The sequence below is a fragment of the Humulus lupulus genome, chromosome X (genome assembly GCF_963169125.1).
Source record: "Humulus lupulus chromosome X, drHumLupu1.1, whole genome shotgun sequence".
Lineage (NCBI taxonomy): Eukaryota > Viridiplantae > Streptophyta > Magnoliopsida > Rosales > Cannabaceae > Humulus > Humulus lupulus.
The window spans coordinates 102510666-102534386 of NC_084802.1; the positions used below are offsets into that span (position 1 = coordinate 102510666).

The following is a 23721-nucleotide window of genomic DNA, read 5'->3' on the forward strand; positions in this document are numbered from 1 at the left end:
TAACCTAAGGTTGATTAATATGACTGATATTGATGGTGATATTTATTACATTATAAGGTTTAGATAGACCCAATGAGATAGTAACACTTGTCATATGTATGTTTAATGATAATTAAGTATTTTTGAGGAATAAGTTTATTAAGATTAATATTTGAATATCCTAGGGTTTGTCAGCAGCTTTGAAATCGTTAGAGGACTTAGTCAAGGCTGTTTACTCAATTCAAATTAGGCTGAAAATGTGCAATTTTGTGTTTAATATTTCAGCGTATGCCGATATATCGCAGCTATAGGGGGCGATATATCGCCATACAGGGATAGGAAAAACATGTAACTTCGCACGATCACCTCGACGAGCCTCGGGCATATTAGCCCAGGTGATATATCGCCTACTAGGGGTGATATATCGGGTCCTTTGAATGATTTTTGAATATTTTTGAAACCGAACTCATTTTAATCTTTAACCTCTTGATAAGTCCAGCAGCTTTCTGACCGAGTCTTCAGCCTTTGCTGAACGATAATTCAAATATTTTTCAATTAAAAAGCCATTATTTTATTCAAGTTAAAAGAAGATATTTTCATTCTTGAACTCTATAAATAAGACCTAGTACCTAGCCATTTATTCATTCATCAAGCTAAGTTCAGAGGCTGCAAGCTGCTAGGTTATTTTTGAGTGCTTAAACACTTGGGTTGGGAATATAAGCTTTAACTTTATAAGCTTAATAAACACTCGGGAAGTAAGGTTCATAGTATTTTTTGGTTCGAGGTGTATTTTAGTTATAGAAGCATTCGAGGTATTCAATATTCTAGTTCATTTCTGTGTTATTCTTATAGTTTTCTACTCAAAATCCTAACTCTATTCTTTATTCTTGGTTAGGAAATCTAAGATCTTGAACATAAGATTCTTGGTAAGTAGGTATAGTTCTTTCATTCTTTTCATCCCTTTTTCATTAGTATACTCACCTTGCTTTGATGGTTTTTAGGAGTGTTTCCAAAGCCCCAATCCTGTTCTCATATCCCGGTTTATTTGGTAAGGAAAATAGGATAGGATTTGATATGTTATGTTATATGTTATCTTATGATTTATATGTTATGTTATCTTATGATTTATGTGTTATGATATATGTTATATTATGTATGTTGTAGACTTGGGCATATGACTTGTATAACTAACAAGCCCCAATAAATTTATGGGCATATGACTTGCTTAGCCAGCAAGCCCCACAAATCTAATGGGCATATGACTTGTTTAGTTTACGAGCCCCAAGTAATAATGGCCATTATAGTATATGTGACATATGTTTATGATATGTTTTAGTATATGTTGCGGTATGAATTTTATGTATATGATTTATGTGTTAGATTTTCCTTGCTGGGCATTAGGCTCATTCCTTTATGTTTATATGTGCAGGAAAATAGCTATGGTGGTGGAAAGGTTCTTGGCAGCTTGGGGGTTGTGTATTGAGGCAGAATGGAAATGGATGGATTGAGCGTTCGGTTCGAGGATGAAGTCGCTTCTTAGTCTTTTAAAAATTATGCTTTATATGTATTTTCCGCACTTTATTTTGTAATCCATTTTAAAGTTATGTTATGTTTTTCTTTTAAAAACAATGGGATCCCATATCCTACTTTAAATTTTATGTAGTTTAACATTTGTTTTTTTTTACAAGTTTTAATGAAGTTATGATTATTTCACTTGTAATTTTTATTAAAAATTAGTGTCTATGTATAGTAGTCATTAATGGTCTAGAGTAGTTGGGTCATTACAGTAGCTTAGTGTACCTTACTATCACCAGGCCAGACATCGCTTATGCAGTTCACATTGTCAGTCAGTTTGTTGCATCTCCCACTACCGTTCATTGGGTAGCTGTGCTTCGTATTCTTAGATATCTTCGGGGAACTCTATTTCAGAGTCTACTTTTTCCATCTACGTCTACTTTAGAGTTACGTGCCTACTCAGATGCAGATTGGGTGGTGATTGTACTGATCGCAAATATACCATTGGTTTTTGTATATTTTTGGAAGATTCTCTTATTTCTTGAAAGAGTAAAAAATAGACTGTTGTCTCTCGATCGTCTACAGAAGCAGAATATCGTGCCATGGTCTCCACTACCGCTGAAATTGTTTGGTTGTGTTGGTTACTTGTCGATATGGGTGTTATTCTCTCAGATCCCACTTCGATGTATTGTGCCAATGTTAGTGCTATTTAGATTACTCGCAACTCCGTTTTTCATGAGCGCACGAAACATATTGAGATAGATTGTCATCTTACTTGTCACCACTATCAGAATGGGACCATCACCTTACCATTTGTCACTTCTGCTATGCAGATTGCCGACTTGTTTACGAAGGCTCATTCTATTTCTCGTTTTCATTTCTTAGTTAGCAAACTCTCGATGCTTCCCACAAATGCATTGTGAGTTTAAGGGGGGATGTTAATAATATAAGTTTTATTATTATGTAAGGGTAGTTTAGTCTTTTAGCCTCTCATTATTTTGGCTATATATTTTGTTGCTCTTGTACTCTTATTTTCATCTTTTTGATATAATGAAAACCTAGCCTCCCTTTTGATTCTCTCTCAAATCTCCTTTGTCTATTTGCAAAATTATCAATATGGTGGATGTGGTTGAGGCTTTGGCGATCCTTCATGGCCTTCGCTTATGTAACAGTATGGGGTATGACAATATCATGGTGGAGTCAGATTGTTTAACGTTGATCAATGCAATTCAGAAGAAGTGCCTGCCTTCTTCATATCTAGGAGTTGTTGTTATAGAAATTGGTATCATCTAATTTTATGTCTATCTCTTTCCATTATGTTCCTAGATTGGCTAATAGTGTTGCTCATGCTTCAGCTAAAATGACCTTGTCTAAGGAAAACATTATGTATGGTGACCGGGCCATCCAATTTATATTGTTCCCCTTATAAGGGATGATGTCATTCATCAATGATATTGATTTGGCACTCTTTTTCCCACTTGAGTTTTTATCCTTTGGGTTTTTCTCTTGAAAGGTTTTAATGAGGCCGTCTTTCTAAAAAAAAAAATAATAAAGTAAAAGATGAGCTTTAAAAAGTTGTGCCAATTCTTTCACCAACAAAAAAAAAGTTGTGTCAACCAACACTTTTGTGGGATATTTTTTTTTTTGTTTGGTAAGGAATATAATTTATTTCTATCCATATTGAAAGACGGTATAAGGTTACAATTTAGTCTTATTGCCTAGCCAAAGAGCATGCAAAGATGCGTCGGAAAATTAGACAATAAAAGTTAAAAAATAAAAACAATGAAAGTTTGCAAACTTGGTTGCTTCTGAAACTCCTATGAGTTACCAAGATACATTATATATATATATATATATTGTCTCTCATTTAAATGTTAATTAGATACATGTATCATCAAATCACTGAGAATAAGAAACTTCTTCTAAATACAGTTAAAAAAACAAAAGTAGCCTAAAAAACATGAGGAAAACAAACAAATAAAATTTTGGTGTCCAAAAGGAGGTTTGTAAGATTCAATGTATAGTGTTGATAGATAAAGTTTTTCAATGCTTCTATTTTTCTTTTGCATATACTGTACCATAAGAAGAGCTCTATCATCATTAGCCCAATTCAAAACCAAGCCTACAAATAGGCACAAGTCAAGCCTACAAACACGCACAAATCAACCTACAAATAGGCACAAACATCCTACAAACTAGCACACGCCTACAATCAGGCACAAGTCAGCCTACAAACAAGCACAATCCTACAAATAGGCACAATCATCCTACAAACTGGTACAGGCCTACAAACAAGCACAAGGCAACTTACAAACAGGTAGAAACATCCTACACACAAACAGGCACAAACATCCTACAAATAGGCACAAAATATAAGCTTATACAGGCATATAATATGCTAAGGATTGCACAACCCTCTCCATAAAAGGCGCTAATACAAATCCTACAAGTTTTAAAAGCAATATATATTTAATGCTAATTTAAATCCTATTTTTGCTAAAACATTCCAAACAAATGACTATACCCAAATAATAGGCACAAAAAATAAGCTTATACAGGCACATAATATGCTAAAGATTGCACAACCCTCTCCATAAAAGGCGCTAATACAAACCCTACAAGTTTTAAAAGCAATATATATTTAATGCTAATTTAAATCCTATTTTTGCTAAAACATTCCAAACAAATGACTATACCCAAATAATAGGCACAAAAAATAAGCTTATACAGGCACATAATATGCTAAAGATTGCACAACCCTCTCCATAAAAGGCGCTAATACAAACCCTACAAGTTTTAAAAGCAATATATATTTAATGCTAATTTAAATCCTATTTTTACTAAAACATTCCAAACAAATGACTATACCCAAATAAAAGGTTTGTTGAATTCATTAAACCTAATGTAACAAAAACAATAACAATGTCATTATCTATACCCAAAACATAATCCACCCTATAAACGTGGTATCTTAAGAATTGAGGACCTATTTTAGACAATTGAGATGTTTTGACCATAAATATAAGAATTAAGAGTGTGTTATCATTCTAAATTTAATACTAAGATAGTTTCCTAAATTGGACCTCCTCCATACTAAATGCATTTTGACTAAAGAAAAAATAACTAAATTAAAAATATTTACAGAGCATAATTCAAAAATCCATTAATCCTTTATTTTTATTTAATACGTTAATATTCAATTAATAGTACAAAAAATAAACTCCCAACAATCAAGTGACCATATAAAGGAAACTGACTAATTAAAATCAAATTAATAAGAAAAAGGAAACTGACTCTAGGTGGAATGTACAGAGTCTAAGGGATTGGTGGATTATCACAGCAAGCCAAATAAAAGGATCAAAAAATCAAATCTCGTTAAATACCCAAAATTTTAAAGAGAGAGGAAAAAATAAATCAGTCAATGATGTAGAAAAGATGAGAACCTTAGAGTATTGTTGTAGAGGCAGCATTATTAATCTTTCCTAACATAAATACAAAATAAATAAATGATAATAAATTCAATAACAAATCAAAAATATTACAAATGAGATTTTTCAAAAAATTTTGTGAAATAAGCGTTTATACTTTGAAATTCAGAACCAATAGAAAATAATGGATTAATTGGGTAAATCAGAGACTAAAATGTACATAAAAGTAGGGATGGTAATTTTATAAAAAAACACGTTTACCTATGGACACCCTACCCTGATAGATAGGGTTTTACCCAATAAATTAGGATTTAGGGTAGGGTGAGAGTACAAAAACATGTACTCGATGTGGGTATAAGGTAGGATATGGGTATAGGTGTACCCTACCCAACCCTACCCGATTATATGTGTATATTTATTTATAGATATTTGCATGTATATATGTAAATTTATATGAATATATTTAAAATTTTATTATATTACTAAAAATATATAAAATAAAATTTTATAAGATAAATTAAAAGATTTATAAATATAAATACATGTCATACAATATATTATAAATAATTAATATAAAAGTTTAATTATAATTTATACAATAAAAATTAAATACTTAATGATCTAAGTTTATAAAAATTAATTAATATATACTATGCACATATTATAAATATAATGTATTCTATTAATATTTAGGATCTTTAACACATTATATTACATTTTAATTAACTTTATAAGTATAAATAAAGATAATATATCATATTAACTTTTACAATCTCTATCACATTATATTATATTCTTATTAATTTTATAAGTATAAATAATGACTTATTGGTATTTTCTATTTTTAATATTTAATCGTATTATATTTTATTTAATTTTACAAGTATAATATTGTTGACCCTCAAATTAGCCAACGACACGAAATCAAGTATATGATAGGATATATAAATGACACTTGAAAAGATGATCTAATGGAAAGGAAAAACACCAAGAATTATAGTGGTTCGGCCCCAGTGATTGGTAATGACCTACGTCCACTTTGTGATATTGTTATTATAGAATCCTAAAGTCGTGACCAAAGAACTAGGGTTCTTGAGTTTCACAAACCTTAGGCGTAATACAATCAGATGGTAACAACTCACCTTAGCTCTTTTTCTCTCAATCTTAAGCAAAAAAGCTAAATCAATCCAAAAGTCCCTTCCTTGAGCTATTTCATGCATATTTATAGGCTCAAGGATGGTCACATATGATAACGTGTCATATCTTATCCTTAATAACCGCGTATCAAGGATAATTATGAAGAAATATTCAAATGCAGTTAATATTATATTACAACCTAAGAAGGAAATAAATCGGGCTTCACGACCAGCCTAGTCGTGACAAAAATTAACACCGACAAGGAGGCGCGCCTCTGGTCGATAGCCGAACAGCACCTCTACCTTTTAATTCTGCCACGTGTCAATCCATGTGTAAGTAATCTTTGCCACATGTCAATCTATGTATAAGTAATCTTTGCCACGTCATCAATGACATTTTTTGGGTAAACAAATATATAATTTCTTTTATTTTAAATTTTATTAGGTAGGGTTACTCATGGGTACCCTATATCCGTTAGGGTAATACTCGTACTCTACCTGCAAAAAATTATAGGGTAATAGTAGGGGTGTTCATAAAATTGCCCACACCACACCACACCGCACCACAATTTGCAGTTTGGAACCCTTTGCAGTGCGGTTGCGGTTTGTATTTTCCCAAACCATTCGGTGCAGTGCGGTTTGCGGTTTTAAATTTTATAAATGCGGTTCAAACCGCACCGCATCATTATATATATTAAATTTTTTATATTTTTTTTCAATTTTATTACATTTAAAATTAAAATTAATGTATAAATATTTATATTGTATAATATACACAATATCTATAAAAAGAAAATATAATGTTTCATAAGATGCTAACACATATTCTACTTCAATCTAAAGATACTCCTACTTAATTAAGATCTTTACTTTTATATTACATTTTTTCTTTGTTATTAGTTTGTTGTATTTTTATTGTTTTGCTAAAAATTTATTAGTTTGTTGTACAATTAATTATTTTGTTAAACACTCTTTAGTTATGAGATTTATTATGAATATTTATTAATTAAAATGTTTAATTATTAAATTATTAGGTAATATGTATAAACCGCCCACCCCGCAGTGCACTGCATTTTTGCAATGCAATTTATGCGATTTGAGGCCTATGCAGTGCGAGTTGCAGTTTGGAAAATTGTTCAAATTACATATACGGTGCGGTCCAAAAAATTATAAAAAAAACTCACCACCCGCACCACGAACACCCCTAGATAATAGGGTAGGGTATGGGTCAAACTTTTTTTTATAGGAAAGGATTGTAGAATAGGCATTCCTACTTATACCCTACTCGTTGTCATCGCTATGTGAAAGGCTTATTAGATGCATAACCATAAATTCTGGTAATTTTAAAATATATATATATAGATAAAATACAATAAAGAATGATCATATAAAAAATTTCAAGCCAAACCCACTTGATTCGAAGATCCCAACTAACCAAGATTTATCATCAAATTATAATTTAGAAAGAGTGACAATCCTTCATGAAGCTCGGTTCAGTTAGGTAAATATCATCGTCGTCGTCTTCAAACTCGTCATACGATCTTCTGCCGAGGGACTTCTCCACAAGGGTGGAGATGGACTCAAGCTTGCTGAGTCTACGAACCAGGTCCTTAAGACGATCTTGAAGTTCATAGCCTGGGGAGGATTGGCACTGCGGGACTGAGACATGAGGTAGCTAGACAAGGTACAGAGGTGGTTCAGGGATCGTACCTCATACGACATTTCGTTTAGAGTCTTCGAGACGAGTCGACATCGAACCAGGTCTGCGGAATCGTTAAGTCTACTTAGGATCTCGATGACCAGAGAAGGTGGGAAGTCCTCCATTGGAGAGAATACACTTTTGTGGGATTCAACCTACTTTTTGTGAGAAAAATTATTTTTACTTAATTTTTTTTTTGTCGCAATTATTAAAGATATTCTTATATATTCGCAACACTAAACTCAATACAAATCTGAACACTATAAAAATTAGACAAAAATCAACATAACTAAACTTATGAATCAAAACAGAAAGTAAAAAACAAAAGGCAAGAAATTTTATCCGAACAGCTGCTCCCCTCAAGAGCTTTGTTTCATTAATCAGTAGAGAAGTACAAACACCAATGTTCAGATCACACAAGAGAACTCCACACAAATATCAACTCAAAATCAGTGCTCCAAGAACAAAAATCTTGGTCTTCAACTTGAGTATTCAGTCCCTTGCTCTCTCTACCCTTTACTTTGCCTTCTATTACATTCCTTAGATTTTCATTGCAATTATCCAAAGTGATACACGGCTATATATAGCCACTTGAAAAAGCTAGGTGGACAACAAAATAACTGAAAACAGAAAAAGAAAAAATAAAAAATAAATAAACTGACTAACTTAACAGCTGTGATAAAAACACTGTTGAAACATAGTGTTTTTCCTGTTGTAACAGAGTGTTTTTCCTATGGATTACTTACTACATATTCAACCTTAATACAAAGGAATAACATCTTAGCATTTTAGGGGAGCGATCTAACAAGCTTTAGTTAGATCCAATATTCAGTAGTTCCAAACAATGTTGGAACCTACTGACTGAGAGTACTTTAGTTCCTACATCAGCAGGATTTTCCTCACTAGGTACTTTTTCAAGTTCAACTTCTCCTTATTATACTTTGTTTCTGATCCAAAACAGCCTCAAATCAATGTGTTTGGACATCTGATGGTAAACTAGATTTTTGCATAAACAAATAGCAGATTGGTTGTCCGAAAACACAGTTACTTTTCCTATCATCATCTGAATCTCACTCAAAATTCCTTTGATCCAAACGGCCTCCTTGAAAGCTTCAGTTATAGCCATAAACTCAGATTATGTTGTGGACAATGTCACCATTGGTTGCTGTTGAGCTTTCCAACTAATGCAGCAGCCATTAAGTTGGAAACAATAGCTTGTGATAGATTTTCGAGTGTCCCTATTTTATGCATAGTCAGAATCTACATAGCCTTCTAGTTGAATTTTTGTGCCTTCTTTGCTGAACTTCAAACCATGCTTTGGTGTAGCCTTCAAATATCTCAGTAGCCACTTCAAACCCTTCCGATGTTCTTCTCCAGAATTAGACATGAATCTACTTAGTACACTTACTACAAAAGCTATATCCAATCTGGTACTTATCATTGTGTACATGACACTTCCAATGGCTTCGGCATAGGGAACATTTTCCATTTCCTTTTACTCAATTTCAAATTATGGGGACTGGTCTAATGAGAGTGCAAAGTGACTAGCTAGAGGCATATTTACTTCCTTAGAATATGTCATTTTGAACTTTTTAATTACCTTTTCCAAGTAACTACTTTGAGACAACATTAGCTTCTTTTCCTTTCTATCTCTATAAATGTCAATTCCTAGAATCCTTCTTGCAGGTCCAAAGTCCTTCATTTCAAACTCACCCTTCAAAATACTCTTTAGCTGAGCTATTTGATGTATGCCTTGCCCATTATGAGCATATCATCAACATAGATTAGGAGGAAAGTAGTTGAATCTGTATCAAGACTAGAGAAGTACAAACATGTATCATAATTGGATCTTGTGTATCCAATCTTGGTCACAACTGAGTTGAATCTCTTATACCACTGCCTAGGAGATTGTTTCTGTAAAATCCTTTATTGGCTAGCTTTAATTTAGACAGAATATTTTAAATTTATTAAGGAAAATCAGTAGCATATCCTTATTGATTCATAATTTAATTATCAAATTGATTTAGCTGATTTTCTAGTGTGAAAATATTCTTTAAGTGTGAATACATTTTTTTTACCTTATTTATCACATATCAACATTATTTGGTAAAAATATGTATTTCAATTATCTTGAGATTATTTTAAGGAATTATGTTTATTCTGGAATAAAGAAGGTGTCGAAAATGAACATGGTCAAAAGAAATGACCATGTTCATTCTACCAGATAAAACTGATTACATTGCTGACTCATCAGTTTCCTTTTCTGTCGACACGGAAGTCATGTGGCTGGCTAATTTCCTAAATCAAAGGAATTTGCAAATTAATTTCAAAGATATTAGAAAATGATGGCCTTGGACGATTTCCTTGCCTATAAATATCTTGCCAAGTCCTTTGGAATTTTCATCTCTTCCATTTTGAATATTTGTAAACATTGTGTTATTTTGAAGAGTGTTTTTATTTGTAGAGATTAAGTTTGTTCACCTTAATCTTTGTAAGAGTGTTGAGTGTACTTGTGGATATCTATCTAGTCCATCGTATTCAGATAATGTTTATTGTGAACGTGTTCACAAGGATCTTCAGGAGAGGATTCTATCTAAGTCTCACTTTGGGAGGAAGTGTGCACTCACTATTCTTTGAAGGGAGTCCAAGAGAATCAACGTTTCATCAAAACCAGATTCGTAGAGAAGAGTACAACAAGATTGCGGCAATAGTTTAAGAGGGAGTCTTACATTGTTTAAGTCAATGCTTTTGTACACATTGTTTATTTACTAATTGGTTTATTCTCTGGGTGTGGCCCCGTGGATGTAGGTTATCTAAAAAGATTTCTAAACCACGTAAAAATTCTCGTGTGTTCAATTTTTACTTGTTTTTATGTTTCTATTTAAACAGTTTCATAAGTAGTGTGAACAAAACTGAATTATGTCTAAACAACTTAATCATTATTCCGCATTTAATTAAGTTGTTTATTTTAAATCACTTGGTAATATTAAAATACGAAATTTCAGTTTCAGGTCGTATAAAGATTTTTTAAGCAAGCAAATAAGTTCACCTCTCTTAGATTCCACCTTGAATCCTTCGGGTTGGTTCATATAAATTGTTTCCTCCAATTGACCATTAAAAAATGTTGTTTTAACATCCATTTGCACTATTTCCCAGTCTAGTTGGACGGCAAGAGCAATCATCATTCGAATTGTTTTCATCTTCACCACTGGAGAAAAAATTTCAATGTAGTCTATCCCTTCTACTTGAGTGAACCTTTCAGCTACAAGTCCTGTCTTATACCTATTTGGCTCCTTTTCAGACATTCCATCCTTAATCTTGAATAAACATTTGCAGCTTATGATCTTTTGAATTTTTGGTTTAAGCACCATCTCCCAAGTGTTGTTTTCCTTCAAAGATTTCAACTCTTCCAACATAGCTTGTTTCCATTTGGAAGAATCCTTGCTACTGATAGCTTCTGTGTAACGTCTAGGCTCAATTCCACTTGATTCATTCACCATAGACAATGCATAGGCTATTATATCTGCTTCTCCATATTTGACTAGTTGGAATCCTTGCTATGATAGCTTCTGTGTAACATCTAGGCTCAATTCCACTTGATTCATTCACCATAGACAATGCATAGGCTATTACATCTGCTTCTCCATATTTGACTAGTTGTTTTATTTCCCTTCTTATTCTATCTCTAGCAAGTTGGAAATCTATCAAGTCTTCAACTTGTGCTTCGAATCTATCAATTTCTGGTTCCATTTCAGCTTAGTTGTGTGTTTCTTGATGTTGTGGGGAGGATTCCACCTCAATTTCAATACTGGTTTTGGTATGGGATTTATCACTTGAAAAATTAGACAAAGTACCTTCCTCATTTTTTTTAAAAGGAAAATCATTTTCATTAAAAACATCTGTACTTGTAATTATCTTGTTAGTTTCAATTGACAGCAATCTATACCCTTTAATACAGTGGGATATCCCAAGAAAACACATTTTATAGATCTTTTACCTAGCTTATCATCAACATTGTGTGCATAAGCTGCACAGCCAAAAGTTCTCAAGTGAGATAAAGAAGGAGGCTTACCATTCCATAGTTCTTCGGGTGTCTTGAGTTCAATGGCTCAGCTAGGACTCATGTTAATTAGATAACATGCAGTATACAAAGCTTCCCCCCAATAATGTTTCTTCAAACCAGATTCAAGTAATAAACATCTCACTTTGATCAACAATGTTCTATTCATTCTTTCAGCAATGCCATTTTGTTGTGGGGTTTTAACAACTATCTTATGCCTTTGTATGCCACATTTTACACATAATTCATTGAAATCTTCATTTACAAATTCAAGACCATTATCGGTTCTTAAAGTTTTAATCTTAAAGTTAGTTTGAGTTTCAACAAATACTATCCAATTTTTGAACTTTTCTAGGCACTCATCTTTATGTTTCAGCAAGAATACCCATACTTTCCTACTAAAATCATCTACAATGGACAAAAAATATTGATTACCTCCAGGAGTTTTGATTTGGCTAGCACCCCATAAGTCAGCATGTATATATTCCAATGCTTGTTTTGCTCTATAGCTACTGTTAGAGAACTTGATTCTATGTTGTTTTCCCTGCATACAAATCTCACAAAAAGGCAGGTTTGCATGATTATAATTTTTAAGTAAACCTTGTCTAGACAATTCTACCAAACCTTGTTCACTAATGTGGCCCATTCGAGCATTCCAAAGCTTTGAATCTAAGTTGCATTTACTTACAGTAGTTGCATGAGCAGGCAAAATTATTTTACCATGTAGGTAGTACAAGCCATATTTCTTGGTACCCTTCATCACAAGTAAGGACCCTTTTGAGATTCTCATGATTCCATTGCTTGTCTTGTAAGTGCAGCCTTCATCATCCAATGTTCCTAGTGAGATTAGATTTCTTTTCAGATCTGGAATATGTCTCGCTTTGGTCAAGGTTTTAATAGTGCCATCAAAACTTCTTATAGAAATGGATTTGATACCAACAACTTGGCATTTGTGATCATTTCCCATCACAACACTACCTCCATTTATCTCTGAATACTCAGTAAACCAATCTCTATTTGGACTTGTATGGTAAGTGCAGCTATTGTCAATGATCCATTCATCTTGATCCTTTGGATATGAGCTAGTGCAAGTCTCACCATTCGTCTTGCTACAGTCTTTGATAACAGTAAAGACATCTCCATCCAAGCTATAGGCATCATCAACTAATGCATTTGTGTCATGAGTCTTTTCTTCTTCATCTCTATCTTTCTTCTTTTTCCTTTTCAATTCCTAGCAGCTTTTTATCTAGTGACCAACTTTGCCACAATGTGGCATTTTCAAGTTTCCCTAGTTCTTGATTTTGATCTTAAATTCCCTCTAAACCTCAAGTTACTTCTTCTTGGATTTCTACCTCGAACCATCAAACTCTCATCTAGTTTGTTCTCTTGTTTTGCAGCCCTTTGTCAATTTAACTCTGCATCCTTTGACCTGAGAGTGCTCATAACATCTTCAAGTGTTAGTGTGTCCCTGCTATACATTATAACAATTCTCATTTCTTTAAATTGGTCAGGTAAAGCATTAAGTAAAATCAGATATTGATCTTCTTCTTTAATGGTTTCACCCATATTATTAAGAGTCAAAACAATATTATTTAGATCATCAAGATTTTGTTCTAAAGAAACTGTTGCATTCATTTTAAAGCCATAAAACTTCCCCTTTAAGAAGATTTTAGTTGTTGTTGTCTTAGCCATGTACAAATGATCAAGCTCATTCCAAATGCCAAGAGCTATCTTCTCTGTAATCACTTGTCTCAGTACATTATCAGTCAAGTTCATGACAATGTATGATTGGGCTTGTTTCATCACAGCATCTACATCTTTCTTCTTTGAAGCATTAGTTTCAGTTTCTGATTTTTCCATAACTTCCTCCAATGCAGAGTCAAGTTTCTGGTAGATTAGTATGGCCATCATCTTCTCCTTCCACGGGCTGAAGTCTCCAGAGCCATCAAATCTCTTAAGATCAAATCTTGTTGTTGATGAAGAAGTCATTGCAGCAGGTTTCTTGAATCTTCAATGTTCCTCAAAGTTGCGTTTCCTCCACTGCGAACCTGTGCTCTGGTACCACTGTTGTAAATTCACAACACTAAACTCAACACAAATCTGAACACTCTAAAGATTAGACAAAAAATCAAGAGAACTAAACTTATGAATCAAAACAGGAAGTAAAAAATAAAAGGCAAGAAATTTTATCCTGGTTCGGCCTCAACAGAAATTGCCTACTTCCAGCTGCTCCCCTCAAGAGCTTTGTTTCATTAATAAATAGAGAAGTACAAACACCAATGTTCAGAACACACAAGAGAACTCCACACAAATACCAACTCAACCAAGAACAAAAATCTTGGTCTTCAACTTGAGTATTACAGTCCCTTGCTCTCTTTTCTCTCTACTCTACCCTCTATTACATTCCTTAGATTTTGATTGCAATTATCCAAAGTGATACACGACTATATAAAGCCACTTGATAAAGCTAGGTGTACAACAAAATAATTGAAAACAGAAAAGAAAAAAAAAAACTGACTAACTTAACAGCTGTGATAAAAACATTGTTGAAACAGAGTGTTTTTCCTGTTGTAATAGAGTATTTTTCCTATGGATTATTTACTACAGACATTTTATTTTCAAATAAAGTAGATAATTTTTGTAATCATTTTTTGTTTTGAAGTTATTTTTTACTATAATTTTTAGTTAAGTATTTTTTGTAAATAACGGGGCAACATAGAACTCTTAAAATATTTTCATATATTTCAATATAAATTAAATTAATCAAAATATTAAATTTACATTAAAATAGTTTCTCATTAGAGATGAAAATAGGGCGAGTAATTGGTGGGGGTTCTCCCCCGCACCTATCCCCGTTAACAATTTTAATCTTTGTGCCCATCCCTATCCCCGCATATTCCTTGTCAGGCCGGGGCGCAGAATCTCCATTGGGACAAGGAATCTCCTGGGCACCCATTTATTAAAAAGCAAACTAAAAAATATTGATTACCTAAAATTAATATACATTATATTATATTAATAACTTAATGTTAAATATTGTCCAAAATAAAATTATAAATTTTTAAAAAGTTACTAATATACTCTAAAATCACATAAACAACATGTAAAATGAATAAAAATAATAAAAATTAAAGTGAAGCCTGAAATGTTATCCCCAAATATTCTTAACCCTATTTAATATTCAGGATAAAAAATATCCATCTCCATCCCCGCCTCATTACACATTTACCGCGAGTCCCCACGGGCCCATGAGGAAAATTTTCATCTCTATTTCTCATCTTGATTCGTTAGTTTCTTCCCTGATTAAAAAAAAAAGTCAATAATCCAACATCCGACGGTTCATGTACCTTGCATAAAGTCACCACCTTCGCCTTCAGTACAGGTTCGTGTATTTTCTGATTCCATTGGCGCCATCTTCATCTCTGAAACCCCATCTCCTCAAGACTCCCTGCACCCTTCTTCTCTATTCTTCTAGGGTTTTTTGTTTTCCTTTCATCCTCCCATGGCAACTTACGGTGGGGGTGCTGCGTACAGGTCCAGGTAAAATTAAAGGCTCTGTTTTGCTCAATTCTGAGAAAAATTAGAAAACCTAGTGTTCGAATTTTGATCATTTTCATTGCCAATTTTTGACGAAACGATGTGTTGATCAGGGAGGGTCTTAGCACGAGACCAGGTGCTAGTTCCGATGAAATCCAATTGCGGATCGATCCGATGCATGGTGATTTGGATGATGAGATCACGGGTCTTCGCAGCCAAGTCAAGAGATTGAGAAAAGTAAGTTCTTTATGGTGAGAAATGTAAGTTCTTCATGGTTTGTTGAATTTAGATGGGCAATGGTTTTTGAATTAGAATCCACCTTATCTTTGTTTCTTTTGCTATTATTTATTTAGTTTAGTTTCTAATGTTAGTCCTGATATATATTTAAAATTTGTCTTTGAAATCAACGACTATGGGTCTTAAAAGATACTGTGTAAAGGAAACCCCAAGAAATTATTTTTCAAGAATTAATTTTGGTTTCAAGAGATTGAGCCTTGTATTTTACTCATGAAATAAATTCCAAATTGTACGGAAGTACATCCGTATTCATTTTTCCCGCTTTCCTGTTCTGAGTAAACTCATCATATTTTTGTTTCACCCATAGAAACATCGACATTGGTTAGGGTCCTTGGGATCATGAAATTCTTTGTGGAAAGATGGTAAATACTGTATCGTGGAGTAAGTTGACTTGGAGCTATAATGTTGTCAAAGTATTGATTACTCGTAAAGAAGTGAGGATGATTAGTATGTGTAACAAACTATTTCTCTGTTTTTGTCGACTATATCATGCTTTCCTCTAGAGCTCCTAGACATCTAAAAGTTTCTGTTGTAGGACAGCACAAGCCTAGATAGATGCCAAGTAGGCTTGAATCATGAAACTATCAGAAAAGGGTAACATAGAAAGCTTTGCAGACGTATCTCACTACTTTTCATAGCGAACTAGTTTTGGTCCATTGGCACTATTGTGATTGTTTGCAAATATTTGATGGCAAATTTTTAGTGTGTTCTCATATTGCTCAATTTATCCTGGTGCAGGTAGCGCAAGAGATAGGGACAGAAGCGAAATTCCAAAATGATTTTCTAAATCAGCTGGTAACGTTTAATTTGTTGTCATTGCTTGAAGAATATCTTTTTTCTCTTCTCCCATCTTGCATGGTCATTATTTTGTGAAGAGGGGTTTATAGTTACTGACATGATCATTATTTATAGCATGTTGAAATTATGAATGGATAACTGGCATGTTTTTAACATATTGTTGGATGTATCGGACCTATAACTGATTCTTTTAAATTGCACTTTCTGTTTTATTGCCGTTCTCACAGTGACTTTGTGACTGACTTCATAATTTAATATACTGGTTAGTTTTCTTCCTCTAGAGCATTCATAGAAAGGTGAGGAACTTGAGAGAAGGGTCTCAGAATGAATGTGCTTCCTACATATGGACGTTCCCCTTCCTTTTATTTTTTTCCTGTTTTCCATTGGTATATTTATAGCTGTCACTTCTCGAGCTTATTTAGGTCAGGTATTACATTATGACCAAACTAGTAACACTAGTAAGATATGCCGTGCGTCTGCCTGTTTCATACTTTGCTTGATACTTGACAAAATAGATGTAAACCTTGCTGAGAAACTCATTTTACATATTTTTGTTTACAGCAAATGACGCTGATCAAAGCTCAAGCTGGGGTGAAGAACAACGTAAGAAGATTGAACAAGAGCATCATTCAGAATGGATCAAACAATGTTGTCCACGTGGTTCTTTTTGCACTACTTTGTTTCTTTTTAGTCTATCTTTGGTCCAAAATGTCCAGAAAATGAAAATCCTCAAGGCCTCGTATCACCTCACACCATATGGATGTTTCTTTTAATGCCAAAATATATTTGTTGAATTGGAAAAGCATATACTAGTTTATTGTAAATCCTTCTCCATGATCTTACTAGCTTAAGAGTTGAACATCTTGGTTTGAGTTAATCCGATGCCAGGGTTAGATCAATTCTGTTTTACTCAATTCTATCACAATGTCTTCCCCCATTATCTTCTCAGTCCAGAATTGAATATCACATTTAAGTTTTTTATGATGCTGTAATTAAAGCAAACTGCTAACCAACGTCACCTTAATATTTCTTCCAGAAATCTTTATTGAATGATGACACATAAACATCTAGCTTTCGAGAGGCTAGTCTCTCCTATTACAACCAGTTCAAGAGGGATGTTCTCTCCACAGTAAACTCAAATCTCTCTCTATTTTTCCTCCCCTTTACAAAAGTAAAAGTTGATTATTCAACGGCTTTTTAAAGCTTTAGTTTTCTATAACCATGGAGAAATCACTAAAACCCTGGATATAACCAGGTGCTTGATTTCTAATAGGTACAATGTTATTAAGTTTATTAACAATCCTGGATATAACCAAGTCCGATGCCTGATTCTTAACAGGTATGACACAAATAAGCAAGCAAAATCTTGGATACAACTGAGATATCGATAAAAACTATCTTGATCTAAAAGTCAATCACTAAGATTTCGAATGTGCAAGAGTCTAAGGATTCATAAACATGAGAAAATAATAAACTGAGGAAAACACAAATAGATCACAAGTTAGATGTATATTCAAGAATATATTGTCATCTCGAGGAGAAAAAACCTCAAATTAAGCCCGAAGGCAATTGTTTTGGTCCCAAGGGACTGCTACAAAAATTTGAAAAAATAATAACAATAAAAAGGTTGAATAATAAAGTCACTGGGCTCCATCAGCTCATTCCAAAGAGGTCACCTCCTCACCATCCCCCTCTACAGCTCCAGAAGCTTCGCCGGTCTCCGAGGGCTCTTGCGAGAACCGAATCTTGAACCTAGCAAGACACAGATCCCACAACTCAGGCTGCATAAAAGAGAAGTTTATGTCCTGGTTAAAGGCCCAGCAACGGTAAAGCATCTCCTCCATTTGCGTCGAGGACACTGCAACTTCCTCCTTGTCCTTGGCCTCAGCCTTGATAAGTTTCACCTTGAGTTCTTCGTTTTCAGCCTAAAACTGATCTTTGCGACAACTCGCCTCCACGATTTGAGCCTGAGAGGTGGACAAGGCGGCCTTTGTAGACCGCTCGCCCTCCTGAGAAGAAGTAAGAGCAGCTTTGGCAGTCTGCTCGTTCTCTTGAGCAACACTCAGGGAAACTCTGGCGGACCGCTCGTTCTCTTGAGCGACATTTAGGGCAGCTCGGAGTTCCTCATTCCTGGCTTTAACACGAGCTATGCTTCGATATTGGGCCAAAACAGACTGCAGAATAATGAAGCAAGTCAAGAATAAAAAAAAACTCACTGGAAAATAAAGAGTCGAAAAATTCAAACCAGGTGAAGAAATACTTACAGATTATATGCTCATTCAAGGAAGATGTTGATATGTCCACAGGAAAGTTATTTGAAAGCTTCTAAAAGTCTGAAAGTTGATGGAGGGTTTTTGGGAGATTTTGGAGAAGAAAAAAGGAAACTTGGGTTTTTGAAAAGAAATTTTTTTGAATGCAAAGGTGGTAAAGTTTCAGGACTGGTCATCCTATTTATACATAAACTGCAGAAACTAACTCGGGCCATCCGATTGGGTTAGTTGGAGATCTGAAGGCCAAGATTAAATGAACCATACGACGGCAAAAAGTTGATAGGAAAATTTTTTCAATCCTCGAAACCTGAAAGGTCGCCAATTGTAGGAAGCCACATGTCTAGTACTTGAGTAGTGGACAAGCACGAAAGTGACGACATCAAGCACGAGTAGGAGCTTGGGGGGCAAATGTTGTACCCTAAAATTATAACGAATTCAATTATTTAGCTCGGGTACAGCTGGAAAATGATTGTATGAAAAAATAGCCAAGTAGAATATCTGGTTAATAATGGTGTGAACAACTCGAGTTTGGGGGTTCGACATCACGATACATCCAACTTTGGGTGCTCTAAGCTTACTACGAACTAGGGTTTAGATAGTTGTTGAACATGAGCTTGGGTGAGACATTCAGCTCGTGAGAACCTGGACAGAACGCATACTGAAGGATCCCAAGAGATTTAGAGATTCTTTAGATGCTTATTAATGCCCAAGTTGTATCACATATCTATCATTTATTATCCGAGATAACAGGAGTATATTTATTCTGTTATTAAATCATATCCCAATGTAAATGGGAAGAATCTGTAATAATTATATACCTTATTTATTCATGTGGTTTATTTACGCGTTTATCCAAACCTGTCCATGGAATTCCCCTATAAATACTAGGAATATTGGGTAGGAAAAGGAGGTCGTTTTTGTATTACCAAACTCTGCAGAAATTGAGAGAGAAAAGTAATAATATTGACTCGTGGACTAGGTGGATTTTAACCACTGAACCACGTAAAATTTGGGCGTGTTCGAGAGTGTTTACTATTTCATTACAGTTTATAATCTAGCACTAATCTATCTGTTTAATTTCTTAATACATTGTTGGCGAAAAACTGCGTCAATAGTTTGGTGCTTTCATTGAGAGTAAATTAGTGTTTCGCAAGTTTCATTCGACTTTCATTATGGTGCTCACTCGATCGATGCATGATAATAAGATGGAACAACCAAGTGGGCAGGAGGCCCATAATGTCGCTGTTCCCAATGAAAGGGGCCTAGATCTTCCACAATGTAAGGGAAAACAATCGGTGGGTCTGGACGACGCTGGGAGTTCAACGTCACTACCACCAAATCATAATCCAGGATACTTGAGTGCCGTCGAGATGGAAAACGCCCAGTTAAGGAGCCATCTCGCTAGGGAAAACAGGAAGATTGAGGAGGTCTTGGCTCGGTTACCCCCTCTTGCAACCGATGTTAATGTCGGAAAGAGGCAAAGTGGATCTCATAAGTCCCACAAGAATAACAGGTCTAAACTGAGTCGTTCTGTCAGAACAGCCACTCTGAGTTCCGCGCCTTCAGAGAGAAACCACCGGAGTGCTCAGCCTACTGATCATCATAGGGGTCATCATCATCATGGCAGTCGGTCGGCCAGGACTGGGACCCCAAGCTCTGTGCCTTCTTCACAAATTCCCAGAAATACCCATAACAACCCGCGGGGAGGGCTGGGACAAGTTCACGAAGGAAAAATGCTCCAGCATATCCCTCTGTGCCACGGTCAGAGCCTCAGGCATAGAGAACTAGGGACGTTGAACTAGAACCAAGGTGGGCTAATTTAGTCCGTCCTGATGGAACCAAGATAGCCTTGCCAATAAGGCATCCTCCGTCACCTGTAAGACATCCAATACCCCCTCGCCCTCAACAAGATGTTCCAACTCATGGGAACAGTAGGATAAATCCTCCCCCGTCCGTAAATACTTACGCCCCACGAACGTGTGCTGAGAATCCACGTCCTCGATCTCAACCGGGAGCTGTAAGTTTCGCAAACGGAAGTTACTGGATGGAGATCCAACATGGAGGCAGGTCCGAGAGTGACCTGAGAAATCACTTTATGTTCAGCACAAAGTCATCAATATGATCCACAACCTGACCTACGCGATCATTTGAACTCACAAAGAAGGTATCTAGCTCAGAATGAGGATGTTAGCTATACTCAGCATGAGGGAGGTCAATCCATTGTATGCGACAATGGGAATGTCCCACCTAACCAAGCTCGAACTTGAAGGGACAACAACCCATCAAACGTGTATAATAGAATGGGAGTTGTTGAACAACCCCCAGCTAACCTAGGGACCAAGGACCAAACCCTTGTAAGAGTGGCTTTGATGGAAGAGCAAATGAAAAGACTCTCATCTGGGAAGGGAAAGGACGATTGTGACTCAGATGAGGAACTCGAACCTTTTGTTTCAAACATTTCAGCGGCAACATATCCTATTGGATTTAGGATGCCGCACATGCCGATGTTTGATGGAGCGCAAATCTGTATGATCATCTCGAAATGTTTAACACCATGATGATGGCCCATAATTTCGGGCACGATCTAAGATGTACCTTGTTCCCTGTAACTCTGGTCGGACCTGCCAGGTAGTGGTTTAAGAAATACAAGAAGCATTCGATAAGCTCGTGGGAGAAATTTTCCTCCGAGTTTAAAATAGCATTCCAAGCTTCGCAGGCAGCTCGTGTTGAAGCCGATTCATTGGCCAACGTAAAACAACAACCTAGCGAGATATTGAAAGCATACCTGAGTAGATTTTCCAATGTTGCTACACGAGCTAAGGACGTTGATGACAGCTCCAAGCTCATGTAAATGAGAACGAGAATCCTCGTGGGGGGCGACTTGTGGCAAGAACTCCAAAGAAAATGAGTTAAACGCATAGACAAATTTTTGGCCCAAGCTCAGGAGTGGAAAAATCTAGAGGAGGCACGAGCTTTTGTTGCGGGAACCAGCTAGACCCCTGTCCAACCCATTGGAGCGGTAACGGATGTTGTAGCTATGGCTCAAGCCGTTACCCAGAATAACCAAGGGGGTAATAACAAGAGGAAGGGGAATGGTGAGGGCGACCAGAACAGGATGAAGAAGAACAAGTCTGTGGAGAAATTCAACCCCATTTACGCCCCTATACCGACCTAACAGACACTCGAGAGCATATCTTTCTAGCTAATTCTAATCGCCTCCCATGGAAGAAGCCATAACCTTTAAGGCAACAAAGGGCGAAGAGAGATCCTTCAAAATTTTGCCGATTCCACAATGACATCGGTCATAATACTGATGATTGCCGGCAGCTGAAGGATGAAATCGAGACTCTCATTCGAGCTGGACCATTGGCCCAGTACGCCCAAAATCGGGTAATTCCCAATAAAACTGCCAGGCAGAATCCTCAGTCACTGCCAGAAGCTCCGGTAGGCCAATCTGGAGCTCAGACGAATCAGGTCGATCCTCCCCCAATACTAGGAGGAGACATAACCTGTAACGCCCTACCTCCTTAGAGCCGTTACTAAGTGAGTTTAAAAACGTGCTTTCAACTCGCTAATCGAGGTTTTAAATCAAACAGTGTAATTAAGCCATAAACAGAGGAAAAATATAGAATTAACTCCATATCATTGAAAATCGTAAAAGTTTGACACCTGGGATCCCAAAATACAGTTTAGAACTATTTACAACATAAAAACTGTACAAAGTTGGCTAAACAACAAATTCTAAGTTCATTTACAAGCATCTCCCAAAATCCTCTGGCTGTGGCAGCCAGGCTGGCCAAACATGTACACGCCGCCTCACGCCTGCTGTACTCATGGTTGGTTGATCTTCTCTTTACCCTTACCTGCACCACAGAGCATCTGTGAGCCGAAGCTCAGCAAGAAAACCCACAAACAGATAACATATGCAACACTTATATCAAGCATATAAACAGGCCACCAATGGCTAAACACATATGGCCTAGCCGTCCTAGGCGTTTACCAAGCCCTGGGTTCGCGGACCACACCATGAGGATATCCCAGGTATCCTTCTAGGGTCTCACCCTGGAAACTCGCACTCCACATGCTCAATGCTGCACCCGGCCCCCTTGCCGTTCTCGGCCTTGCACTCAACATGCCCAATGCCGTTCCCGGCCCTTCGCCGTTCTCGGTCTACACCGTTCCCGGCTCAAGCCGACCATTCACATCATAATATACATAGCATAACAAGCAAGTATAGAACTCTAGTGTAATCAGTTAAAGGGCTACGCCCAGCAGTTCTAACATATTGGGCTCGGCCCTGTATATCAATTCTATTCAAATACATTGGGCTCAGCCCTGCACACAAGCTCTAACCCATGACTCAACACATGAGTTTTCTCTAACCCATGTCCTCAACATGGAATATCTACATACACTGTGTACAGCTAACAGTGCCAAAACTGTTATCAACTTAAAAGAAACCTCACTGATCCTTTCTAGGATTCAAACAGTCTTAATACTCTAGGGTCCAACTTGCTCTTATCCCTCACCCCTTTATCCTTGGTGATATTCTTAGAAAGGTACAATCTTCTAATTGGAACCCCATGTTTTTGCTTTCCAATTCAATAAAACTCTTTTATTTACTTTGAAAAGTGAGCCTCCAAGCTCTAACCTTTAATAATCTCAATGATCCCCTGAGCTACCTCAGGATCCAAATATAACATCTCACTTATCTCATTCTAACGAATGGTGATATACATTCTCTATCATACCTCATTTCATCAAGTGTCCTTCCAATAACTGGATAACTCCCTCTCTCTATCTCCAATTTACCATCAGTCTGAAAATTAGCAACCGTACCAAATTCCAATTATATGCTCATCATCTTCCTTAACCCTTCCAAGACCTGGAAGTAAAACAAAGTCCTTATTCAATAAAGTAGACCTTGAATTCCATGAAGGTATACTATCTATCTCACATAGAGATTTGAATATTGATCAGCTGTGTAACTTGTCCTTACTGA

The 23721-nt window shown here is 35.9% G+C and overlaps 1 protein-coding gene across 1 annotated transcript; it reads left to right on the forward strand.

Moving 5' to 3' along the window:
• The first annotated feature begins 15047 nt into the window (after positions 1 to 15047).
• On the forward strand, positions 15048 to 17363 carry LOC133803916 (bet1-like protein At4g14600). Its single transcript, XM_062242061.1, has 4 exons — positions 15048 to 15357; positions 15468 to 15591; positions 16390 to 16446; positions 17011 to 17363. Exons 1-4 carry the CDS (start codon positions 15320 to 15322, stop codon positions 17170 to 17172), a joined length of 381 nt encoding a protein of 126 aa, XP_062098045.1. The 5' UTR covers positions 15048 to 15319; the 3' UTR covers positions 17173 to 17363.
• Positions 17364 to 23721: the final 6358 nt, after the last annotated feature.

Bases quoted from the DNA above. Each gene is read 5' to 3' on its own strand.
- LOC133803916 (XM_062242061.1), top strand. From the start codon at position 15,320: ATGGCAACTTACGGTGGGGGTGCTGCGTACAGGTCCAG. The intron at 15,358-15,467 runs GTAAAATTAAAG...TGTGTTGATCAG, and splicing joins GGTGCTGCGTACAGGTCCAG to GGAGGGTCTTAGCACGAGAC. The intron at 15,592-16,389 runs GTAAGTTCTTTA...ATCCTGGTGCAG, and splicing joins AAGTCAAGAGATTGAGAAAA to GTAGCGCAAGAGATAGGGAC.